General features: G+C 53.8%; 1 protein-coding gene across 2 annotated transcripts in view; it reads left to right on the plus strand.

The window, feature by feature from the left end:
- The first annotated feature begins 5,842 nt into the window (after positions 1 to 5,842).
- JPH3 (junctophilin 3) overlaps positions 5,843 to 26,011 on the plus strand; it is an 89,611-nt gene continuing 69,442 nt past the window's right edge. The window contains exons 1-2 of one of the 2 annotated variants that reach the window (XM_058528437.1): positions 5,843 to 6,474; positions 7,215 to 7,285. In XM_058528437.1, coding sequence (XP_058384420.1) covers positions 6,093 to 6,474; positions 7,215 to 7,285 — 453 coding nt within the window. In that variant the 5' untranslated portion in view covers positions 5,843 to 6,092. Of the gene's footprint in view, positions 6,475 to 7,214; positions 7,286 to 26,011 lie in introns of those variants that run through there. The other variant, XM_058528436.1, reaches the window with a different exon arrangement.

Raw genomic sequence — 26,011 nt, forward strand, 5'->3', positions numbered from 1 at the left:
GCAGTAGGGTCCACCCAAATACCTGACTTCCCCCGGGGAAGTTGTTTACTCTTCCTCCAACCCTATGAAGTAGGAACAGGAGCTGGTTCCATTTTACAGATGAGGATGGGGGCACAGAGTCATCCATAACTGGCTCCAGTGAGCCAGCGGTTGAGCCGGTTTTCAAAACCTGGCAGCTAAGGGGACTTTGCTGGTGAGATAGCGGTGCCCTTCCTCACAACTGCTCCTGGTGCTGTAGCCAAGCAGACCTCCTAGGTTTGCACGAGTTTGGGTAATGGCACCAGTTTTAGGGTGTCTCAGGGCTGAGAGACCAAACCCTGGAAGCTGGCCCGCAGTGACCCCAGGAACATAAGACCCTCTGAAGGTTGCCCTCAACAGCTTGTTTCTTGCCATACCCACGGTCCTGGTACAGAGACACAGCCATCACCCAGCAGGGCAGGGTAGCACTGGACTGCAGGAAGAGTGGGCAATGAGTGCTAAAGAAGATTCTAGAACTTTAGAGCCGAGGGACCAGGGAAACCATCTAGTTCCTCATTGTATAGGTGAAGACATTGGGCCTCCAGAAACTGGGAGACTTGCCTGATGTCACACAACAAGTTAGTGTCAGAACCAAGACCGGAACCCAGGTCCCCGATGCCGGGAGGGTGCTTTTCCCTATCACAAATCTATTAACGCCAACTCTTAGATCAGGATAGTTATGCAACAAGGTGTATCGTACACCGCTTGAGTGCCAGCTACTCGGGGTGTGAGAGTGAACGACACTTGTGGTTCCACTTGCATGAAGCATCCAGCCCACTCTGGTTGCTACTGCTGCATAAGAGACCCCCCCCAAAACTTAGTGGCTTAAAACAGGGTGTTATGGACTGAATATTTGTATCCCCCAAAATTCATATGTTGAAGCCCTAACCCCCACGGTGGCTGTATTTGGAGTAAGGAAGTAATTAAGGTTAAATAAGGTCAGAAGAGTGGGGCCTGGATCCCACAGGATTGTGTCCTTATAAGAAAAGACGCCAGAGAGCTCTCTCCTTCTCTTTCTCCGCCACGTGAGGACACAGTGAGAAGGCGGCCATCTGTAAGCCAAGAAGAGGGCTCTCACCGGAGCCCAACCTGGCACCCCGATCTCAGACTTCCAGCCTCCAGAACCGTGAGAAAATAAATTTCCATTGTTCAAGCCCCTCTGTCTGTGGTATTTTGTTATGGCAGCCTGAGCAGGCTGACACACAGGCCTCGGCAAACTCTTTCTGTGAAGGACACTGTGGTGAATGTTCTAGGCTTTATGGGCATGGGGTTTCTGTCGAAACCATTCAACTCTGCCCTCGTGGTGTGAAAGCAGCAGTAGACAGACGTAAACGAATGGGCGTGGTCGTGTTCCAACCAAACTTTGTTTATGAAAACAGGCAGTGAGCTGGCTTTGGCCCCAGAGCTGTGGTTTGCATGATCCCCGCCTGGCTTAACATAACAACAATAATTTATTTTGTTCAGAAGCTGAAATTCTGATGGAAACAACCTAAGTGTCCATTGACGGAAGAATGGATAAAGAAAATGTGGTGTATATATATAAATATATTTTATATATAAATATAATGCAATATTATTTAGCCATAAAAAACAATGAAATTTTGCTATTTGTGACAACACAGATGGACCCCCTAGGACATTATGTTAAGTGAAGTCAGACAGACAAAGACAAATGCTGTATGATCTCACTTACATGTGGACTCTAAAACAAACAAACAAACAACACAACCAAGCTCATAGACATAGAGGAGAGATTAGTGGTTGCCAGAGGTGGGGGTAGGAGGTGGATGAAATGGGTAAAGGGAGTCAAACAGTACAAACTTCCATTTGAAGTTCCATAAAGAAGTCATAGGATGTAACGCACAGCATGGTGACTATAGTTAATAATACCGTATTGTATATTTCAAAGTTGCTGAGAGTAAATCTTAAAAGTTCTCATCACGAGAAAAAAATTCTGTATCTATATGACGGTGACAGATGTTAACTAGACCTATTGTGGTGATCATTTCACACTACATACAAATATCAGATCATTTATGTTGTACACCTGAAACTGTTGTACACCTGAAACTAATATAATGTTGTATGTTAATTATACCTCAAGAAAAAAAAGACATTAAAATGATGAGAAGGCTCTGCAGGGAAAGCTCCAAGGGCTGGGTCTTGCTCCACGTGACATTAGCTGGAGGTGCCAACGGGAGCCGGGGGATCCGCTTCAAGATGGTGCACTGATACGGCTGGCTGTCGATTGGTGCTGGCTGTTGGCCGGAAGTCCAGCTGGGGCAGTGGGCTGGAGTCCCCGTCTCTCTCCTTGTGCGCCTCTCCACAGGCTGCTTGGGCTTCCTTACAGCATGGTGACTAGGTTCCAAGAGGCAGAAACTCTAACCTTTGAAGTCACCAGCCGGCCCAGCTCTCAGCAGTGGGAGCATCAGCCCACGTCTTGGGAGAGCTGCGGAATGGGAGGTCTTGGTGCAGGCATCTCACAGGTGTCGGGGTAAACACAGGCACAGACAAGAAGACAACAGGTAACTGCAGACCACAGCTTGGTTCTTGGAAGGAAACCAACAGGCTTCCATGGAAATGAAAGGGGGGCATTTCTTATACAGGGAAACTGGGAATCCTTTCTGGATCTGAATCTGGAAAACTTCCTGGTGAAGGAAGAGGGAGCAGGCAAGGGAAAGTCAGCGCATTGCCCCGAGGCCAGAAAGTTACCTGCTGGAGAGCCCGAAAGCCTGGGCTGGAATCCTGCTCTGTCATTATTTTTCCCTTTGGCCAGGCACCTCGCTGAGGCGGCTCCACATTGGTCTTTACAAAAGGAAAGGAGAATGTGTAAGACCAGGTCACCTGAGGAGTGCCCATGAGATCATTAACATGAGGGGCTCACCTCAGATGGGTGCAAAGAGCCATGAAATTCCGCGTGGTGGTAGAGCTTCTTGTTTTTTCTCCCTGGTTTTTGTTTTGAAATTGCTGGGTGGTACTGTGTTTATAGCCTTGGAGAGTTTCCTCCAAAATGAAATCAATACCGCCAGCCCTACTTTACGGGAGAACCATTTTCAAATTGCACAAAATGAATGCCTCTGATATCTGCATTTCAGAGAAGACAGTCTGTCACTGCTGGAGCTAACCTGACGGTACACGGCTGAGGAGGGAGGGTCAGTTGCGGGGCCGGGGAGGTACTGTATTGGAAGTGCCAGGGGTAAAGGGATGCGTTACCCAGAGGTAGAAGGTACTGACCAGTAATTGTTTGGAACCAATCACTATTTTCCAACAAGATCTCAGGTGCAATCCACTGCTCTTATGAGGAAGAGCTGCTGAATCAGCAGAAAACGGGCTGGAACTAAAATGGAAGAAAGAAAGTGCAGAGTGTACAAGAGAAATGGCAATTTTATGTCAACAGTGTTGGGGGAGCAGGCAGAAGGCTGGGTGTCCCATGTAGAATCCATGACCTTCCCTGGGGGCTAGCCTCTTAATAACAGCACCACTTCCCACTTCTTGAGTGCTTACCATGTGCTGGGTGCCCAGCTCCTTGAATTCTCACAGCAACCTTATGGGATCTATGATTATGCCCATTTTACAGATGAGAAAAACTGAGCTCAGACATATTAAGTGACTGCCCAAAGCCATACAGCTGGCCGGCCCTGGAGGCAGGATTTGAACCTGAACCTGGTGAGGAAAGTCTGCAGTCTTTTGCCTACACATTCACAATATGTAATTTTCCATTTATATCAAACAGCCCTGAGATGCTATTTCATACCCATTTAGATTGACAAAATAAATAAATGGAAACATAATAGGAAGTCTGAAAACACAAAGTGTTGGCCAGAAAGTGGAGAACCAGAAGGGCGAGGGCCCTGCAGGCTGAGAAAGAGATCACTCCAGGTGTTCTGGAGAGCCATGTAGCAGCTTCTATTAAGTCCAAGGTGTGCTTGACCCAACCGCCCACCCCTAGGCATTCAGAGAAACCTTCCAGATAGCACAGCGGGACACCAACCAGAAGGGGCATTGAACAGTGTAACTGCAAATCACAAAGCAAAACTGGAGAGGCCCTAAATGTCCCTGCGCAGGGGGGTGGGTAAGAGGACTGCCCTCCAGGCTGGTGGCGCTTTAGAAAGGGGGCTTTTGGTGCCCAGGGCAAGACAGAAAGTTGACTTGAACTCCTGGAGTCCGAGGAGGGGCTAGTTTTTCAGTGAGAGTCTGTTTAGCCAAAGGTGGGAACCACGCAGGCGGGAGAAGTTGCAAGCAGGGCCCCCAGCACATTAGATGCTTCAAACTGCACCTTTTCCTGCGTCCTAAATCTCAGGCTCCGTGGCCTGGCTTGCAAATCCTGGCTCCACGCGGCTACCCTGCCCGCACTCCTATTAGCTCAGACCGGTGCTCCGCATCCCTGGCTGCTGCCATTTGCCGCACACGTTCCCTGGGAGGGCTGGGAACACGGGCTTCTGCCTGCGGATTTATAGTCCAGGAAATGCATTTTAAATCGGTCCCAGGATACTCGGATCCAGGAATCAGACACCATCTCTTGGGTGTGGGGGTAGGGGGTGGGAGTACGTGTGGAGAGAGACTTAGCAACGCGAATGGCGATCCCACTTTGCTCCCCCAAAGTGCGACCGCTGCCGGAGTGGGGGGCTACCTGTTGGCCAGGGCGCAGGGAAGGGACGGAATTTGGGTGTCTTTACTCCAAGATGCGTGCATATGGCCAGACTTTCTCTTAATTTATGGGGAGGGGGCGTTCGCCAAAGTCCTGTTTTCTGAGGCGAGCTCCCCCCTTCCTCCCACATGTGGACCCAAACTGCCTGTAAGGAAAAAAGACGGATTATTTGTCATAGGGAAAACCACCTGTGGTCTGCCTAGAGCCTCTTCAGTCAAGTCAGGGGGAGGCGTCGCGTATAGGAGCCAGGCGCGAGGGGCGAGGCGCGGGGTGGGGGAGCGGAAACTTTCGGGGCGCCCCCAGACCGCCCTGGGCCTGCTCTGGCGGGCTTCACCTCGCGGCTCCCGGGAGGGGACAGAGAGCGCTCTGGGTGCTGGGCGCCTTCCCATTACGCAATTCCTGTCCCTTTAAATCTAAGTGCTGGGAAAGGTGGGGCTGTGGCTCCCTAGCTGGACCCCTATTTCCAGACCGGCCCCGGCAAGGGGGGCAGTCGGGCGGGCGGGAGCGCCGGCCGTGGGGTGCGGGAGGGCGGGGCGCCCGGGGGCCCCGCCCGCGCCCCGCGCCCTCCGCCAGGCCGGGCAGCGCCCCTCTCCAGGCCGCCCGCGCGCTCGGGGCGGGGGGCCGGGGCCGGGGCGCGCGGGCGGGCGGGGTGCGGGAGGCGGGGCGGGGGCGCGGGCGGGCGGGGTGCGGGCGCGCGCCGCGTCGGCCCGAGCGCGCGAGCCGGGCCCAGAGCGCACGCCGCCGCCGCCGCCGCCGCCGCCGCCGCCGCCGCCGCCGCCGCCGCCGCCGCCGCCTCCTCCTCCCGACCCGCCGCATTGCTGCTGCCGCCGCCGCCGCCCCGGCCCGGCCCGGCCCGCGGCCTCCAATATGGTGCAGCCGCCCGCGCCACCGCCCGTGCCGCCGCCGCCCGCGGGCCCCGCCGCCGCCCTCGGGCGCCCGCAGCGCGGCAGCCGCAGGTGAGGGGCTGTGCCCCGGGCCTGAGTCGCCCGCCCGTCCGGCCTGCGCGGCCAGCCCCGGGCGGGCTCGCCTCCGAGGGGCACTTGCCGCTGAGGTGGAGCCGCTGGCACCACACGCTCCTGCTCCTGCCCCCTCCCTCCCCCTCCCTCCCCCTCCCCGTCCCCTCCCCACCCCTCCCCTCCCCCCTCCTACCCTCCGGTCCTGTCTCCAGCGGGAGCGCGAGACGCTGGTCAGGCTCCGCGGCGCAGCTCGAAAATGAATAATCGCCCCCAATTGACTTAAATTCCACCGAAGCCGGCGCCGCGGCCGCCGCCGCTCGGGATCTGCTCGCTGTTTTTTGCTTTCTCCATTCTTCCTTAAAAAAAAAAGCAAAACAAAACCAGCCAGCCAGCCAACCAGGAATCCGGTTTGTTGATCGCCTTATTTTTTTTTTTCACCGTTTGCGGGATTTGCAAACCGAGTTACATGCATGTCCAGTGGGGGTAGGTTTAATTTTGACGATGGAGGGTCCTACTGTGGAGGCTGGGAGGACGGCAAGGCGCACGGCCATGGCGTCTGCACCGGCCCCAAGGGCCAAGGCGAATACAGCGGCTCGTGGAGCCACGGCTTCGAGGTGCTGGGCGTCTACACCTGGCCCAGTGGCAACACGTACCAGGGCACCTGGGCGCAGGGCAAGCGCCACGGCATCGGCCTGGAGAGCAAGGGGAAGTGGGTGTACAAGGGCGAGTGGACGCACGGATTTAAGGGGCGCTACGGGGTGCGGGAGTGCACGGGCAACGGAGCCAAGTACGAAGGGACCTGGAGCAACGGGCTGCAGGACGGCTACGGCACGGAGACCTACTCGGATGGCGGTAGGTGCGCCCGTGCGGGCGGCCGGGACGGGGGCTGGGCCGAGGGGCACCTTCTTCTCTTGCCTCTTCTGTTTATCTCTGGGGAAGTTGAGATTCTCCCTCCAGCGGGGCTGGGGGCACCTGGGGCTTTTCCTGGGGCTCCCTGGAGGCCACAGCAGCCCTGGCTACAGGTTGCCCCACTGCCTGGTGGGGGACAGCGCCCCTGTGCCAGCTGAAAGGTATTGGGGGCTTTCCAGGAGCAGAGTCAGGCCTGGGAGCCGCGGAGCTGAGCAGAGTGTCAGTGCATCATCCGAGAGCAGGTCAGAGACCTACTGGAAAGGCCAGACTGGGCCCAGGGCCTCCTCTGGGGTGCGCCAAGGGCCAGGGGGCCTGGCAGAGGGCCCCCTCCCCTTGTTGGCAGAGCTCCCTTGGTGCCGGCCTCCTGGAGTCAGGCCCCAGCTTTGCTTCTTGATTTCATGCGATGCCTAAGGGCCTCCCTTAGTCCTGATCAACCCAAGCCAAGGGAAGGGAGCAACTGGAAGAGCTAGAGGCGGGGGCCGTGACCCCACACCAACACAGCAAGGCAGTGAACTTCTGGGTGGTTGGATGCGCAGCCAGCTCTGCTGGAGCAGGCTGCTGGGGGAGGGGGGGAGGGAGGGAGGGAGGCCCATCTGTTTAGCGAGAGCCCAGGAATCTCGCCTTTCAGCGGCTGAATCATTTTCACCGTTAGTTTAGGGAATGCTCTGTGCCTTCATTCTAAGATGCCACCACAGTCAGGGCTGATCTGCTGCCGGAAGCCGGCGAGCTGCCCGCCCGCCCGTTGCTGCTGTAAGATGGTTTCTGTGCAGGAAGCCTTGGCCGGTTTTGCGGCTGCCCCCTGTCCCAGACACTCCAGTGTCCACTCCTCAGTGCGTCTGACAGCCATAGAGCATTTACTGTTCCTGGAAGCCAGACCCCAAGCAAACCTGCCCTCCACATGCCCCCTCCCCCATCTAGGAGCTCATCCTCGGAAGTGGCTCCATGCCTCCCTCTTGGCGGCTTGGTAATTTTTCAGGCATGGATGCCTGGGAAAGGACTGAGGCACAGCAGTGACTTGTGTGCTTCTGCTGGGCATAAAAATCATGAGCGTATGTGTGATCTTCTCCCTGCCTGCTCGCTGCTTCCAAGTCGCGTGAAGCAAGTGCTAAACACCTGCTCCTCGGCCACGTCCAGGAGTGATGGAGGGCTAGAGAGTAATTATTATTTTGGCTTATGCAACTGAAAGGCAGGGCTCATTATTACTCAAAGGGGAGGAGGCGTGGGGGGCAGTTAATTATATAATGTTCCTGCCTGTCAAAGCCGTGCCCAGCCCCATCCCAGGCGGCCTCTTCTGTGCTGTTGTTGTTTTCATGGGGCGGGTTGGAGAGCTTCCCTGACCCTGGGGCGCCGGGGCGGCAGAGCAGACGGCCCTCCCTGGGTTCTAGGCCGTGGGCGTGTGCGCGCGCGCGGGTGCCGGCAAGGCAAGGCCCGGGCAGCAGATGTAGGTGGCTGAGGTGGGCGGCTGAGCAGCCTGGTACTCCTGCCTGGGCTGTTTGGGAGTCCAGGGGTGGTTGCCTCCCCAGGGCTCTGTCCAGGCTGCTCTGCAGGTCTGTCCCTCCAGAGGTGCTCCCAGTGGTGTCCGAGCCAGGAGAGCAGCTTCATGGTCTTGTGCAGGCCGGCGTCACATAGGAGCATGGGGAGGAGAGGAGCCAGGCCCCTTTCTCTGGAAACTCCCCAGAATATCTAACAGTGAGGTCTAGCACCCCAGTCTGCCCGCCTTCCCTGGACAGAATTCTGTCCTTCATTCACCAGATATCTACTGATTGTCTACGATGAGCAGGTGCCCTGGGCTCTAGGAAGAGAGCAGTGATCAGAGCAGGCAAAAATCTTTGTCTTCATGGAGCTTCCATTTTAGAGGGAAGGTGATTACATTGCGGTTACTCCAGGGAAGAGAATATCTGATTTTGTGGCTGGCCATGAGTTTAGGGTCTGACATGTTGTAAGAAATGCTTCTTTTATTGCATCAATGTCCTTGGGTCTTTATCCGCCATCCAACTGGCTATGCAGTGTTCCGATCCCTAAAGCACTTTCCCTCTGCATTGTCATGTTTGAGTCTCACACGATGGAAAGGAGGGGATCATGTCCATTTTACAGGTGAGGCCAGTGAGGCCCAGGAGCCTGTGTGACAGGCAGGGCCCCCATCCTTTGATGGCAGAGTCGAGAGTTTGAGCCCTGATCTGTCTGGGGCCAAGCTCCCTTTCTCCCACATCATACTGCCTGTATGCCAACTGAGGCAGACACACAGATGCAGGGCCCCAGGGCTGGCTGCTCCCTTTTGGTCGGCGACGTGACATGATGGAAAGCCAAAGTGACCCTTCTGGCCTAGGATAACCAGGTCCAGATGTCTGGGGCCACTTTTCTGGAACATGGTCCCCTCTTCTAATTAGGAAGGAGGTGACTGTTGAGAATGCGTGCCCGCAAGCAGTCTGTCAAGTGAGCAGAGCCAGAGTGGGGTGTCATCATCCGCCAGAACAGAGCAGTGAGTGTCGATGCCTTCCCCCAAGTCGGCTGGTGGGCGGTGAGAGGTCACGCTTCAGAGAGGGCAAGCAGACCCTCAATGAGGTAATGGTCTTGACTCCAATGCAACTTTCCCTTTGCACAAGGGGTGGAATGTCGGGCAGACAACAGCAAAGCTTCCAAACTTCAGCCCAGCTCCGGGTGCTGATTTGGGGAAACAGCGATTTCCATGAATAACATATAGACGGCAGATGTGTTCTACATGTAGCTGGGATTGGTATGGAATCCATTTCAACTGGGGATGCTTCTGCCAACTCCTCCGCCTCCAGGTTCATCCCCTCCTGAGCACAAGGCAGGCGCGGCTCATTGAAGTGAGCTGAGTGGCTTACACAGTCTTGTCGGGTGACCCCACGGAGATGGTGAGGTGGGGGCGTGGGGTGGCAGGAGCACATGCTGTGGAGTTGACAGCTGTTGGGCTTGAATCCTGGCTGTGCCTTTGCTCCGCTCTGTGACCATGGGCAAGTTACTTAACTTCTCTGAGCTTCTGTTTCTTCATCTGTACAAAGGGCTGCTGATAATATCTGTGGAGTAGGTGGGGATTAACTGAGGTGGTGTACACCCATGGCTATGCCAGGAATATAGTAAACATTTGTTATTGTTTATCACTATTTTATTATTACAGTTCACAAGCAATAAATGTCACTTATAATGATCATTATTAGAACCAATAGCCAGACATGATAATGATGATAATGAAAATGGTAATAAATATTAAGTAATATTAAACACTTACTGTGGGCCAGGCATGCGGCAGGTGTTGGCATGAATTACAGCACTCAATTCCTGTACCTCTCCAGCGCTGGTTTTCTCTCTCCTCCCATTTCCCACATTGGGAAGCGGAGGCTCAGAGAAGCAGACTTGGCTGATGAGCACTGAGCGGCACCAGGATTCACGCTCAGGACAACGATTGCAGACCTGTGTTTTTGTGTGGAACACCTCTCTTTAAACTCCCTTGTGCAAAACTGTCTCCCTGCTCCTTCCTCTTCCTCCACACGATTCTCTTCTGGGAGCAAGCAGCCCCAAGCTGTAGGCAAATGCACACACAGACCCCCACACACTGCCCGCCTCCAGTCCCCCTGAGACGCGCTGCCTCTTCTCCACTGGCTGGACCCCTGTGCTTTGCTGCACAGGTAAATATTTCCTCCTGAGTACCGTGTATACAGGACATCTTGGACCAAAAGTTACCCCCCCACAAATAAACCCTCCCACACCCTGAGAGATATGAGTCATGTCACACACCCAGCCTCTCCCCCTCATACACAGATTCCGTTCACCGGCCCAGATCCCTCAGCCCACACAAATCACACACGCCCACAGTCAGAATTCAGATCCCCCTGCGCCTGCGCACACACGCGCACAATACACCTGTCACCCAGAGATGTTCTCCACCCCATCCCCCCAAACGCAGCCACTTGTGCCCTCCCAGCTCTGCTCACCAAGTACTCCCAACCCCAACCCCTACCGATTCCTGCTCCTGAGAAGCATTACCCCGTGTGGGAGAGTGCCAGCCCTGAGGGAGGGCTCAGATCACAGATGGAGCCGGACGCTTCGTTTCCACTTTAGATACAACTTTGTGCAGTGAAGTCCCCTTTTAAGGGGGAAAAACCCTCATCCAGACAAAATGAGTGACCACTGGGCATATTTTTGGTCATCAATATGTGAAAGTAAACTCTTTTTTTAAATCCAAATGCCCAGGTTAGGAGGCAGCAGGCCCATCAACTCAGATATTCTAGCTGTTACACCAATAGGAACTCATTTCAGAAACAAAAGAAGCACTCAGCTATTGGAGGCCAACGCGCATCTCCTCAGAGACTCTCTTGCAGCCACTTTGGGGAGGGAGAAGGCTCCACGAGGTGAAACGAGAAACAAAAAGCAAATAACTAGTTGTTCGTTGCCAATACTAGCTGAGAAAGAAGTGCTATTGAAGACTCCTCTCGCCCAGCGCAGCCCTGCAGCGGTGTGACGTGCTTTGTATTAGGAAGCTGGGAAGGAGCTGAGGATCAGCGCCCTCCGAAAATAGCCATCTCCCGGCTAGTTAGTGGTAGTCCTAGCTGACGTTACCAGTGAACACAGTGAACCTGAGGGCAGAGGGGACAGTGGGCCCATCTTTTCTGAGGACACCCAGCTAGAGAGAGGAAGACCCCGGAAAAACAAAGGCTAGTGGTGGCTATAGGGGAAGGGCCAGGAACTGCTGCTATTTTTCTTCAAGGCTCTTTTTCTTCCTCAATTTCCCCTAGGCCTCCCCCACTCTAAAGATAACTAGCTGTCAACTATGAGCTGACAATTCTGTATATAACACTCATTGTGTCATTAGATGATGACAAGATATTTAGATTTATGAGTAGAAAAAAGGGCGATGTTTGTTTGAATTTTCCACAATGGTCTGGCCAGTCTTGGATCAGCTGCTCCCCCAGTTTGTAGTTTCCTGGCTTGTGAGAGGCCATGTGGCTTGTGAAGGCCGGCGCTGCACGGGTCCTGGCTTTGCCACAGACAGGCTCTGTGGACTAGAGCAAGGAGCTCTCTTGGGTCCAAGGTGTCTTTTAGGAGGAGAGAGGAGTGGTATGTTCAGCACCCTGGAGAGCGCCCCCCACACACTGCCTAGGCTGTCTGATGGCCAGCTTTGCTCTAATTCCCTCCAGGCCACCTCTTCCAGCTAAACCGCATCTCCTTGCCAGTGACCACCTGGCCCTGACCCCCCAGCACACTCGGCCATCAGAAGTTTGCCTGCTCCCGCTCTGTCAGTGTGTGGATTCCATCCTCCAGGAAACACCACCACTGGGGGAGGATTTGCCTATTTTTTACCCAATCCTGTCAGTTTTTCTAAAATAGGTGAGTGCCTTCTAGGTGTCTCTTGGTGACCTGAGAGAGATCTCCTAGCTGTTGGCGGTGGGTTTGGGGTGGGTTCTCACTGAGACTGGTAGAAGTCACTCTGAAGGGCTTCGAGTGGTGTGTGCTCAGTTCCCACGGAGCTGACAGGTTACAAGAGCAGAACCACAGGCAGCAGCCAAAGAAAGACTGTTTTGCCACCGTTCTCCTTAAATCAGCATCAATGGATTAGTCATCTAGACCAGCTCTACCCAATCCAGTGGCCACTGGCCACGTGTGGCTATTTGAATTTAAATTTAAATGAATTACAATGAAGTAAAGTTTAGAATTTCAGTGCCTCAGTCACACTAGCCACATTTCAAGTACTCAATAGCCACATGTGACTAGTGGCTACCTTATTGGACAGTGCAGAGACAGAATATTTCCATTGTCATGGAAGGTTCTTTTGGATGCACTGGCGTGGAGTGTAAGCGTCATGCAGGAAGGGCTGTGTGTCTGTGCCTATCACTACTTTGTGTTGAGGGACTAAAATGGTGCCGGCATACAGTGGTCACTCAATAAATATTTGTGGAATGAGTGAACTGTGCAAATGCAGTAGTATTTGGTAACTTCATTCACCATCATCATTTCACCCATCCATCTCATTGCAAGAACTTAGAACTGGACATAGACTGTTCAAGGAGAGTTTGAACCCTCTCTCTAAAGTGTCACTGTTATGATCCCCTGATCAGTTTTGTGACGTGATTGGCTCTGTCGTTGTTCATAAGAGACTGGGCAGTGTTTTACGTAAGTAAGAGGGATGGTGTTGAGTACAGTGAATAATAGAGTGACGCCGTTCTAACGCTGTGAAGCAATCATGACCAGGGGACAGTTCGGAGCACTATTTCATGAGCAGCGTTCACTGCAAAGTGCTAGCACAGACAATCAGAAAAATAAGTTCCTTTTCATCTACCCACTTTCTGACTGTTTCTTTACTGCCACCTCTTCCTCGGCTTGATCCGTTCAGTCATTTGAGAAGCATTTACTGAGTTCCTACTATGTTCAAGATGCAAAGACAGAAAGCTCAGGTGCAACTTCAGAATCCACCTGGATATATTGCTGAGCACTGACTCTGTGTCTAGTCCATTTGGGGCTGGTGTAACAAAAAACCACAGCCTGGGTGGTTTAAACAAAAAACATTTGTTTCTCATGGTTCTGGAGGGTGGGAAGTCCAAGATCAAGGCTCTGACAGATTCGTTGTTTGGTGAGGGGGTTGTAGACTGCCAACTTCTCTCCGTGTCCTCATGTGGTGGAAGGGGCCAGGGAGCTCTCTGGGGTCTCTTTTGTAAGGGCACTAATCCCATTCACAAAGGCCTCACCCTCATGACCTAATCACCTCCCAAAGGCCCCACCTCCTAATACCATTACATTGGGGGTTAGGTTTCAACATACGGATTTTAGGGGGGACACACGCAGTCTATAGCACTATGTAGTGTGTAGTTTGTGGTAATGTAGGGGACTGGAAAAAAAGAAACAAATCAAAAATAAAATACAAGAAATAGGATGATGTGACTTCTACCAAAAAGAAAATGCAGTCTGGATGCAAAACTAAAACATGTGAAATATTTAGGGGTTTCTCATGCCAGACTTTGGGGATCCTGCATGGGAATACTGCAGGTGAGAGTTCTGAGATGGAAAGGGGGAGATGTGTGTGTCCTTGAGGGAGTAGCAGAGGCGTTCCAGCAGAGGGGACACCTGAGTCGAGTGTGAGTGACAGGTATTAGGGTGGCCATTCCCCCATGACTGAAGTTGCTGACTTTGAAGGAGACGTGTCCTCAGCTTCAGTCTTATCATCTCTGTGATCGAGTGAGAACACTTGCTCCCTCTCAATGTGTGCCATCTTCTGCCTTCCCAGGAATGTCACAGCTGTGGATTGGGACCCAGGGAGGGCTCCCTGCTGCTTTTGGAGACCCCCAAAAGAATCGAGGGTCAGTCTGCTGCTGGTGGCACAGAAATTGGGCAGAGTGTTGGCCTGTCACTGTCTCTTACTCTAGGCCAGTGCTCCCTACACTTGAGCGTGTATCAGAGCCACCTGAAAGGCATGTTAACACAGATTGCTGGCCCACCCCTGAATTTCTGGGCCTGAGATGTCACCCAAGGATTTACATTTCTTACAAGTTTCAGATGCTGCTGATGCTGCTGTTTTGGGGACCCCAACTTTAGAACCATGGATCTAGGCTAGTGCCCCTTAACCCCGGCTGCATAGTAGAATCACCAGGCATGGTCCCCTGGGAGACTGTTATAATGCAGAATCTCAGGCCCCCACAGACCTCCAGGGTCAGAATCCGCGTGTTTGCGGGATGCCCAGGCAGTTCGAGAGTGGGAAGCACCGCTGTAGCACACCAGTACCAACCTCGGCTGTGCATGGAGTCATCTGGGTGCTTCGAAAAATGCTGATGGCCAGGCCCCACCCAGAAATGCTAGCTGAGGTGGTCTGGGTGCAGGCTGACATTGGGATTTTTTTTTAAACTGTCCAGCTGATCCTGATGCGCAGCTCAGGCTGAGGACCACTTGTCTAGAGCAGCCTCAGCTGCATGTCAGAATCACTGGGAGAGCTTCGATGAGGGACGTGTGCTGGGCTTCCATCCAACGCCACTCTAGCCAGGATGCTGGAGGGTGGCATCTTGGCCTGGGGATGTGATAAAAGCAGGAAGGCCAAGAGTTGCTGCTCTGGCAAGAGTTTTTCAAACTCTAGGTCAAGTGGCTCATGAAATAGATGTTGTGCTTTATTTAATAAAATAAAATGTCTCGTTTTAACTGTCCTCATCCCTGAGGCAGAGGCCAACTGGGAGGGGGACAGGTGCTTCTCCAGGTGTGGACCTTAGGACCACCTGCATAGGGTGGCACTGTTATGTTTCTGCCTCTGTCAGCACGTGGCCTTCTCCTCTGTGTCTGTGCCCTTTCCTCTTCTGTTTCTTACAAGGACATGTGTCATTGGATTTAGGGCCCAGCCAAAATCCAGGATGATCTCATTTCAAGACCTTTAACTTCATTGCATCTGCAAAGACCCTTTTTCCAAATAAAGGCACATTCACAGGTACCAGGGGTTAGGACGTGGACATGTCTTTTTTGGGGGACACAGTTCAACCCACTACAATGTCTTATAGATTTCAGTTTCAAAGTGCTCCTAAGCACATACTTGATAACGTAGAAACCCAAAGCCAGGGAGATTCCTTCCAAAGGATATTCACAGTTTTGAACATCTGCTTTGTTCTGAGTACTGGGCTGTGTACTTTACCATAAATGTTATTTCTTTTATTCCTTAAAACTATGCTTTGAGGTAAGCCATGTGCTCCCATTTAAGAGATGACAAAAGTGAGGCTCTCAGGGGTACGTGGCTTGATAAGGTCATGTGGCTGGTGGGCAGCGGGGCTCCACTGGCCCCAGAGCTGTCTCCAGCACCCAGTGATGGAGCAATCATTTCAGCCACCCCCTTACTTTACAGATGGGGGAGCTGAGGCCCATGGAGGAGCCTGGGCTCCTTGCCCATGGCCTCGCAGCAAAGCAGAGGCAGAGAAGGATGACGCCGTATGGGGCCTTCTGCGCCAGGCCCATGGGAGGCCTTTGCCCAGTAACTCTTGAACTTGTGGTTTCTCCCAGACCCCTCTGCGAGTGTGATGAAGCTGTGGGTCTTCTCTCGGGACCCGTGGAAGTCCCTGCACGCAGGCGATGTTTTGTGGACCCTTCTGGGAGTTCACAGATTCCCTGAAACTTATCCTTGAACCCCAGGGTAAGAACCCTTCCTTTCTCTACGGGTGCCGAGACATGCCCAGCTTGATGGTCATTGAGCATAGCGAGCAGGAAACGGGAGGAACGCCAGAGCCAGGGCCCTCCCGCGGCCTGAGAACCCAGCATGTTCCTGCGGGTCTGAGAATCCAAAATGAAGACCAGGAGCAGGTAGAGTGGAAAATGCTGAAGCAGGGATTCAACCACCTGTGGTCACCGGTCCGAGTCATCTGACACGGTCTCCCTGGACAGGATCCCCAGAAGAGAGCCCAGGAGTCTACAAGAGGATCACACACCTGGGCCATCTTATGCAGCTGGTCCTGAGGACCACACCTGTAGAAGCACCTGTCCCCCTCCCAGTCTGCCTCGGCCTCAAGGGTGAGGACGGGTAAAATGAGACATTTCAAGGCCGAGGTGGTGGCAGTCTTACTGTTGGGAGGCCCGGGAGGGAGTTTCAGTTGGGAGGGTTTCAGGTACTAAGGGAAGCCAGGAGGGCCCTCCCGGGAGTAGCAGGTGGGGCCTACCTGGTGGGCAGGGATCACACACCACTGCAGGCTTCATGGGGGGCTGGTTGTAGAAGCAAAGCCAGGGGGCCATGAGCTGGCGCCCTGTGCCTACTTGGGGACCGTCCAGCCAACCTTTGTGCGTAATCTTTTTGTGGCCACGCCCTTGGCTGTTTGGTTGCTTTCTGGTGGGTTCAGAGGCCTGGCTGCTTGTGGGTGGCTCTGGCTAAAAAAGGCAATGTAATCGTGCATCACTTAATGACGAGGACATGTTCTGAGAAATGTGTCCTTAGGCAGTATTGTCATGCGAACATCACAGAGTGCATTTACACACCTGGATGGTACAACGTCCTACATACCTAGGCTGTATGGTACTCATCTTATGGGACCCCGTCATATGTGCGGTCTGTCGTTGACCGAAATGTCATTATGCAGTGCAGGACTGTAGTTGAAATGCAGTTTGGTGAGGATGGTGTGGGATAAACTGTGGGTTTGCCAGGTGTGGGGCACCCCTCCTCTGACCCCCATGGCGCCTCCAGGCCCTCCGTTAGTGCACAAGCTCCCGTGCACTGTTAAACTGGCTTCCATGGCTGTCTCCTGCCCTTGGACTGGAAGCTCCGGGAGGACAAGAGACAGGGTCTGGTGGGTTCCTCACTGTGGCCGCACGTCGGGGGGAGCTCCAGAAATCATGGTTGGATGATGAATGAATGGCAGATCGGCAGAGAGCTGGAGGACATGAGGGGCCAGTTGTGGAGAGTGGGAGAAGGAGGTGCAGGGAGGGCCAAGAGTATATTCAAAGGCCCGGAGGCTGGGGCAGGCACGGCTTGTTTAGAGAACTGAAGGGAGAGGTGTGTGGCTGCAGCAGGGAGATGTCTGAGCACAGCTTCCAGGCCATGGGAGGGACTTTGGGTTTTGTCTGGAAGCCAGGGAAGGGCACCGGACGATTTAAGCAGGGCAGTAATGCTGTCTGTGTTTGTGTTATTGTAATTAAACCTTTTATTTCGAGATGATCATAGATTCACATGCAGTTGTGAGAATCGTACAGAGAGACCCCCTGCACCCTCTGCCCAGTTTCCCGCAATGGTAACATCTTGCAAACTCCAGTTCAGTGTTACGGCCAGGATGTTGACACTGATACAGTCAGATACAGAACCTTCCGTCACCACAAGGATCGCTGTGTCGTCCTTTCATAGCTCCCCCCCACCCCCACCCCTGTGTCTCCTCAGCCCCTGGCAACCACAGATCTTCTCTCCATCTCTAACATTTTCTCATTTCAAAAACGTTCTATAAATGGAATCATACGGCATATAATCTTTCGGGATTTTTCCCTCACTGTAATTCTCTGGAGATCCATCCAGGTCACTGCTCTATCAATAGTTCATTCCTTTTTGTTGCTGACTAGTACTTCATGGTGGGTTGGACCAGGGTTTGTTTAACCATTCACCTGTGGAGGGCATCAGGGTATTTCCCTTTGGGGCTGTTGTGAATGCAGCTGCTACAAACTGTCATGGACAGGTTTCTGTGTGAACAGACGTCTTCGTTTGTCTGGGATAAATGCGTGGGAGTGCAGTTGTTGGGCTGTGTGGTAGTTGTACGATTGTGTTTGGATAAGTGCTCTGGCTGCTGGATGGAGAAGGAAATGGGGGCCAGACTAGAAGCTGGGGGCCCCGGGAGGGCATGCAGGTGTCCAGGGGAGAGGGGATGATGGCCTGGATCTGGGCGGGGCAGTGGGTTGGGGAGAACCAGAACCCTAAGAATTTGGAGGTGGGCGGAGTCCAGGACAGCCAGCTCCCATGTAAGACAGAGGGGACCCTAGGCAAGGAGTGGTGTGGGGCCAAAGGTCGCATTTGGACCATGCTCAGTGTGAGAAGCTGCGTGCGGCCAGGTGAGGATGGCGAGGGTGCAGTGGGATTGTGAGTCTGGATCTAAATGGAGCCACCTCCCTCTTCCCACCAGAAGTCAGGGGAGAGGCCGTCACTGGAGGGGAGAAGCCCCAGGACTCAGAATGGGGCGGAGAGGAAGAGGGCAGAAGAGGGAGGAGAGGCATGGCTGACTCGAGCTAGGTGGTGGACTATGTAGTCAGGCTGAGGCTTGGGTACGCCTGGGGAAGGTGGGGCGACACCAGGAGCAGAGATGGGGTGGGGACTCAAGGCTTGCTTGTCCCAGCCACGTGGCCACCATTTTCATCATTATGTTGTCTTATCATCTCCCCACCCCGTGAGGCCAGGTCCACGTAGCTACTGTGCCCATTTTACAGTTGAGGAAACCAAGGCTGGGGATAGAGTGACTTGTCCAAGTCACATGGAAGATGGGGGTTCTGGAAGCCTCGGCATGCACACAGCACAGGACTGAGTCAGACCCCGGCTCCTCGACTATCAGCCCTCATAGGGCCGTCCTGAAGGTGGAATCCGAGACCAGGCAAAGATTTCTGAGCATGCGCCTGGTACGGTGGATTATAGGCCCTGGTCTGCAATTCATGTTTTCCCCACTTGTCCTTATTACATCATAGAGGTTGTTCCATGTCAGACCATGTCAGTTCCATGCACCCCAAGAGGACACAAAGGGTATCGTGTGACATGTTTTTGGTATCACCTATATTGAGATATAATTTACATACTGTAAACTTCTCCCTTTTCAAGTGTACAATTGGTAGTTTTTAGTATGTTCACAGGTTGTTCAACTGTCACCACAACCTAATTTTAGAACATTTTTTATCACCCAAAAAAGAAACGCTGTATGCATTAAGCAGTCACTCCACATCCCACTCTCCCAGCCACTGATAACCGCTACTCTGCTTTCTGTCTCGGTGGATTTGCCTCTTCTGGACATTTCGTATAAATGGAATGCGGTCTTTTGTGACTGGCTTCTTTCACTTAATATAACGTTTTCAGAGTTCATCCACCTTGCCTGTGTGCCAGTCCTTCAGTCCTTTTTAAGATTGAGTGATATTCCATCGTGTGGATGGACCACATTTTGTTTATCCATCAGTGGATGGACACTTGGGTTGGCTCCACCTTTTGGCTGTTGTGAGTAACGCTGCTGTGAACGTTCATGTACACACTCTTGTGTGGACATATGTTGTCTGTCCTCTTGGTGGACACCTAGGACTGGAACTGCTGGGTCGTATGGTGGCTCTGTTTCACCTTTTGAGGAGCTGCCAGACTGTTTTCCAGAGCATCTGAGCCATTTTACGTTCCCATCGACAGCGTGTGAGGGTTCTAATTACTTCACATCCTCACCAACACCTGTTACTATCTGTCTTCTTGATTATGGCCATCCTAGTGGGTGTGAAGTGATATCTCACTGTGGTTTTGATTTGCATTTCCCTAATGACTAATGATGTTGAGCATCTTTTTGTAGGCTTTTGGCCATTTGTGTGTCTTCTTTGGAGAAACGTCTGTTCAGAGTCTTGTCCACTTTGTCTTTTTATTGTTGAGTTATTAAGTTTTTTTTTTTTCTTATGGGGAAGATCAGCCCTGAGCTAGCATCTGATGCCAATCCTCCTCTTTTTGCTGAGGAAGATTGGCCCTGGGCTAGCATCTGTGCCCATCTTCCTCTATCTCATATGGGACGCCGCCACAGCATGGCTTGCCAAGCGGTGCGTCAGTGCGCGCCCGGGATCTGAACCCGCAAACCCTGGGCTGCCGAAGCGGAGCTGGCGCCCTTACTGCTGCGTCGCGGGGCTGGCCCCTATTAAGTGTTTTTGTAGATTGTAGATACCGCAGTGACTAAACTCTGGCGCCTGACTCCTGACCACCCCCACTGCCCATTCGCGTGCTCCTCCCCAGTGGGTGTGGATTCCTTGAAATGAACTCTGGGCCCCTTTCTCTTGCTCTTGGAGTAGCGAGACGGTGCCAGGCACACAATAGGTGCTCAGCAGATGTCAGTTTAACAGAACCGGGACCACTGCCCCCAGGCTAAGAGGTCAGGTGATACTGTCCAGTTCTCTCACAGAGGTTTCAACGGGCTGTATGTAAGGTCTGTTTTACCAGCAGCAGAGAACAGCAGTGTTATCCCTGGGGAAGTTGAGACCCACACGGGTATTTATTGAGCACCAACTATGAGCTGGGCCGTGGGCTGCCCTGGGCATGGCAGTGAACAGATAGCCCTGGGGTGGTGTGGTGCTGTTGGATTGGCTGGGGACCCACGTCGTCGGTGAGCCTGTTACATGGCTCCCCACTTAATGCCGATGGCTTGGAGGGAGCTGGGCCCAGCGCTGGGAGGAACCGCTGGGCATCAGGGGCAACCGAGAAAGCCTTTTGGTGGAGTGACTCTCCTACAAAGATCTGAGGATGGCAGGAATGAGGTGGGCAGGCTTTGCAGATGCTCCAGGAGGAGCATCTGTGAGCCCCCAGAGGCAGAGGGAGCAGGGCCATCGTGGGAGCCACAGGGAACCAGTGTGGCTGTGGCTGTGCCTGAGTGCAAAGGGCCAGGTCTGAGGTGAGACCCACCTGGCCGTGGAGGCCACGACCTGACCCTTTGGGTCTGCACAGACCCAGCCTGATTGTTAGGAGAAACGAGACCCAGGAGGTCAACCCCCTGGGGATGAAGGTCCCAGCCCACAGCCCGGCCGGGAGTCCCCCATGGCTCCAGTGTCCCACGCCACCTGGACAGAGTGGGGACTCGTGCCCCGGGCTTGGGGCTGAGTGGCTGCGTCCACAATGCAGGATCCAACCTGGAGGAAATTAATTGTGGATCCCCGAGAGAATGCTTCAGAAATATAGCAGTGGTCAGGGTTTTCTCGGGGCCAGAGGTGGCCGTGGTGACAGTGACCATGAGGTGTTCACAGGCGCAGAGTGTGCGGTTAGCTGGTGGCCCAGCAGGAAGAGGAAAGGGCAGGAGTGTGTGAGCCAGGGGAGGAAGTTAGTGGAGAGATGGTGAGGGAGGAAGGAGTGTAGGGAAGAAGGGAGGGAGGGAGAGAGAGGGAGAGACAGACAGAGAGGTGGGGAGGTCGTGAGGAGAGGGAGGCAGGGAGAATGAGAATTCCTCTTGCTGTCAGGGACGGACATATTATTCTCGCTCGACCCTGTGTTTTGAAGCTGCCACTTCTTGCTGTTCGCAGTGTAGCAGTCCTGCGCCCAGCTCCTTCTGTGCACCTTCCCGTCAGGTCTCTGTGACAACCCTGTGCGGCATGGCTGTCCTGTTGTGCACAGGAGACGTCACCTGTGGCCACACAGTCCCCACCGTGGAGCAGAAGCTGGCGGGGGCTGGGCCTGTGCTGGTGCTGGACACCCAGGCTGCTCCAGTGCCCGAGCGGCACCCCTGCCTCAGTTTCCAGCCCTGTGCCCTCCTCTGGAGCCTGTGAGGAGCGTGACAGAGAAAGCCTGGCGGTGTCAAGGTGGCTCCTCCAGCCCTGCAGCCAGAGCTTCACCTGACGTGAGCTTGTACCATTTTGGCCCAAAGTCTCGAGGTAAGATGCGGGTCTGCCTTGAGGAAATGAACAGACACTTCTCCAAGGAAGATATACAGATGGCCAATAGGCACATGAAAAGATGCTCAACATCACTAATCATCAGGGAAATGCAAATCAAAACAACACTAAGATACCACCTCACGCCCGTTAGAATGGCTATAATCACCAAGACAAAAAAACAACAAATGTTGGAGAGGATGTGGAGAAACAGGAACCCTCATACACAGCTGGTGGGAATGCAAATTGGTGCAGCCTCTATGGAAAACGGTATGGAGATTCCTCAAAGAATTAAAAATAGAGATGCCCTATGATCCAGCCATCCCACTACTGGGAATCTATCTAACGCACCTGAAATCAGCAATCCAAAGAGGCTTATGCACCCCTATGTTCATTGCAGCATTATTCACCATAGCCAAGAAGTGGAAGCAACCTAAGTGTCCCTCGACTGACGATTGGATTAAGAAAATGTGGTATATATATACAATGGAATACTACTCAGCCATAAAAAAAGACAAAATCGTCCCATTTGCAACAACATGGATGGGCCTGGAGCGTATTATGTTAAGTGAAATAAGCCAGAAAGAGAAAGACAAACACTGTATGATCTCACTCATATGTGGAATATAAACCAACACATGGACAGAGAAAACTGGACTGTGGTTACCCGGGCAGTGGGGGTGGGGGGTGGGCACAAGGGGTGAAGGGAGTCATATATGGGGTGATGGACAAACAAAAATGTACAACCCAAAATTTCACAATGTTAGAAACCATTAAAACATCAATAAAAAAAAAAAAAAAAAAAAAGCGGGTCAGCCTTGACCTGCCTGATGAGCAGAACCCCGTCCTGGGAACAGCCCGCATCTGTGAAATCCTGCAGAAGGAGCCAAGGCCCGGGACCCCCAGCCCAGCAAGCTGGGGGGATTGTCTGGGGCTGATTCCAAGCTCGTGCAAACAGGGCCACCAGGCTCAGCGCTGGGGGCTTCTCAGTCCCCTCAGAGTCTCCGACCCTCAGGAGGCCGGCAGACCCCTACCTCCAGGCCTTGCCCTCCACCCACAGCAGTCAGAGAGGAGGAGTTCCTGTGGAAACACCCAGAACTCCCTCAGGGGTGTCAGGGCCCTCCAGCCAAGGCCCCCAGGAGTGCGCCCGCGGGGAAATGATTGGGTTTGGTCCTGTTGCCGTGAGGGCGGGGGGTTAGAGGATAGGGGGTCAGAGGAGCCTTCTGTGGGGTTGGGGTTTAGGTGGCGATGTGGAGAGTGTCTGGGAGAAAGTGGGGTTCACTCTTGATTGGGTGCTGTCAGAAAGAGGGGCACTTCTCTGATGGGGGATCTCAGCCAGTCTCATCCACAGGACGGGGGGCACACCGGGATGAAGCTGTAATGGGTAAAGATGGTTTTAGCTCCTTGAGGGGAAAGCTTGGCACTGCGTGGGTGGCACAGTGACCTGTTTCGTCTCACTTTATCGTGGTCTCGGGGGGACCTTATCTGAGGCTGGCGTTCTGTGAGGTGGGTTATACCCCATAGGAGGATGGCACAGCCCAGCTAGGGGCCCTGGACAGTGCCCACGTGTCAGGGGGCTTTTGGGGAGGGGGTGGGGAACACCTCAGGCCATCACACCATCAAACCTGCCTCTGCCTCCTGCCCCTAGACCCACTTTTCTGGTCCCCTTGGCATTTCCTGTTCCTCTCAGTGCCCTAAGGACTCTTGTTGATGGCTGAGGGAAGCCTCTGGAAAACCCAACTCGTTCCTCCTCTCCTCTTGGGCCTGAGTTTGAGGTGATGGGGACAGGGAGAGGCGGGCCGGAATGGGCACCACTGACCTCTGGGCAGTGGTCTCCAGCTGACTGTGGGGGCCATGACCACCAGGTGTTGGGGGCCCTTGGGGGGCAGCAGGGCACAGACACAGCCCCTCGCTCAAGGGCCCATCAACCTGGGGTGCCCAGCCCTCCTGCCTGTGTAATGGGGACTGTGACAGGTGCCAGGAAGGAGCCCTCTGCCCCTGAGCCAGTGTGACCAGGTTGGGTCTGGCCAGATTTCCTGAAGGACTGAGACCTGAAGGAGGAGCTAGTGGGGGAAGGAGGGGGCTGAGGGGGCCCCAGATAGGGTTAAGGTCTCCAACCTGTATATCAGACCCCACCTGGAGATGCCCAGTCCAGCTCCATCCCCAGGGCTGACCAGGAGTCGGAGGTGGGGCTGGGGGAGATGGTTTAGCCACTGACCTCTCTCCTCCCCAGATGTGTCTTAGGGTCCTCCTTCCCGGGGAGTCAGGGCTTCTGGGAAATGAAGGGGGCACTGGAGTCCCAGAGTCTGGTTGGGTGACTTGCCACTACCCCTGGTCCCTTAGGGGCTCGAGGTCAGAGGAGCGGCATGATGGATGCTGCTGCGGGTGGGAGGAGCAGTAGGGGGCCAGCAAGAGCCTCTTACAGGCCCAGCCCTATGGATGCTGAGTTGTCTGGGGTAGGGGTAGATGGAGGGGTCTGCACTGGCCACTGGCCACCGCCTGGCCCACCGGGCCCCACCTGCTCCTCTCTCTCTGGAGCCTCAGGCTCTTCTCTGAGCTGCTCTTTCTGGAGACGGTTGGGCAGCCCTCTGTGTCCCCCTTGCCTTGGGCAGCAGTGGCCTGGGGCGGGACGGCGGCAGTACTGGACGTCTCTTACTGGGCCCTGAGCCAGCTTGGAGCCAGCTTGGAGCCAGCATCTGTGGGGCTGCAGGGGCAGGTGCGGGGCTGTGGGCTCTGCGTGTCCTGGGCCCAGGCCACTCTTGGCTGGCCACTCTTTGTCCGACAGGGCAAGAGTGGGGCCCTTGCTGAGCTCTCTTGCCCACTCTGGCCGGGCAGGCCTGGGCTGTAACACTACCGCAGGGTGTCCGCAGCCACCCTCGAGGGACGTGCTGTTTCTGCTGTGACCAAGTCACAGGTTTGGGGAATGCTGGTGTGGTTTGCTGTGTGTCTAAGTCTCAGGGAGAGGTTAGTGAAACAAGGCTGATTTCCTTACCCATGACCCCCGATTGTGTCTATGGACCCCCTGGAGTCTGCAGCCCCAGGTTGGGGGCCCTGCACCAACCCCACCCCTCGGGAGCACATGTCACATCTGAAATCGGACACTCCACCTCCGTGTCCTGTGAGGGGTCCTTCTCCTCTGCATGGGCTGCGGGGTCCTCTGGATGGATTAACCCCAGCTGTGGGGGCCACAGAACAAGCTTTCTGGGAAATCCTCATACCGTGAGAGCCCCCCTCAGAGCCCGGTAACAGGAGGACTGAGGACGGTTGTCATTGAACACGAGCTGTGGCATTCACAGGAAGGAGGTGGACAGAGTGGCTGCAGGGTGTCAGGAGGGGGACGGAGGCCCCCATGCCCCTCCCCATGGCAAAGGAAGGCTGGAACAGCCTCCCGCCAGGGCCTGCTCTTTGCCCAGATGGCAGAGAGGGGCTCCGCTACCCATGGCTTTATTTTTATTAGCTTTATTGAGATATAGTATAGTTCACATAGCATACATTAACCCAGTTAAAGTGCACATTCAGTGATTTCTAGTAAATTTACAGAGTGTGCACCTATCACCACAGTCAATTTTAGAACATTTCATCCCCTCAGAAAGAAACCCTATACCTGGCTGTCATTCCCCCTTCCCGGTCCCCAACCCCTGGCAACCACTAATCCCTAACCAACTGCTTTTTGTCTCTACGGATTTGCCTATTCTGGATATTTCATATAAATGCATCATATAATATGTGGCCTTTTGTGTCTGGCTTCTTTCACTCACCATCATGGTTTCGAGGTTCACCCATGTGGTAGTGTGTCGGTGCTTCATTCCTTTTTAAGACTGAGTAGTATTCCAGTGTATGGATGGGCCACATTCTGTTTATCTGTCATCTATTGATGGACACTTGGTTGTTTCCACTTTTACTCTTGTGAATAGTGCTGCTGTGAACATTCGCGTACACGTTTTGTGTGGACGTGCATTTTCCTTTGTCTTGGTGGACACCTAGGAGTGGAATTGCTGGGTTGTTCGGTAACTCTAGGTGTAATTGTTTGAGGAACTGCCAGACTGTTTCCCAAAGTGTCTGTACTGTTTTACATTCCCAGTCAGCTTCATTTTAAAAGAGTCTTCTGGAAGCTAAGTCCTTACCAGGGACCTTTCTGGGGATTTATTCTTGGACGTGGTGGAGTGTGTCTTTGGAGAAAATCCTGACGGGGCTGGAGAGAGCAGTGGTTTCTGGAGCCCACAGTCAGTGTCTCCTGCAGGGGTCCTGACCACATTTCTGCCCCTTCTCCCTCCCCACCAAGCCTTGCTCTGGGTCTCTTCCTGGTGGGGTGGTCACTTAGTGCCTCCTGTCCCTCTAAATCTCAGACCCAAGGCTCTTTGTTCCCTGTAAATATGAGCCCTGCACACGGTGGGTACTTAGTCGATCCTGGTTAGGTGAATAAACAGCCGTTTAGAGTGGGGGTGATCCCCACGCTGCA

This window comes from Diceros bicornis, chromosome 32 (assembly GCF_020826845.1).
Source record: "Diceros bicornis minor isolate mBicDic1 chromosome 32, mDicBic1.mat.cur, whole genome shotgun sequence".
Classification (NCBI taxonomy): Eukaryota; Metazoa; Chordata; class Mammalia; order Perissodactyla; family Rhinocerotidae; genus Diceros; species Diceros bicornis.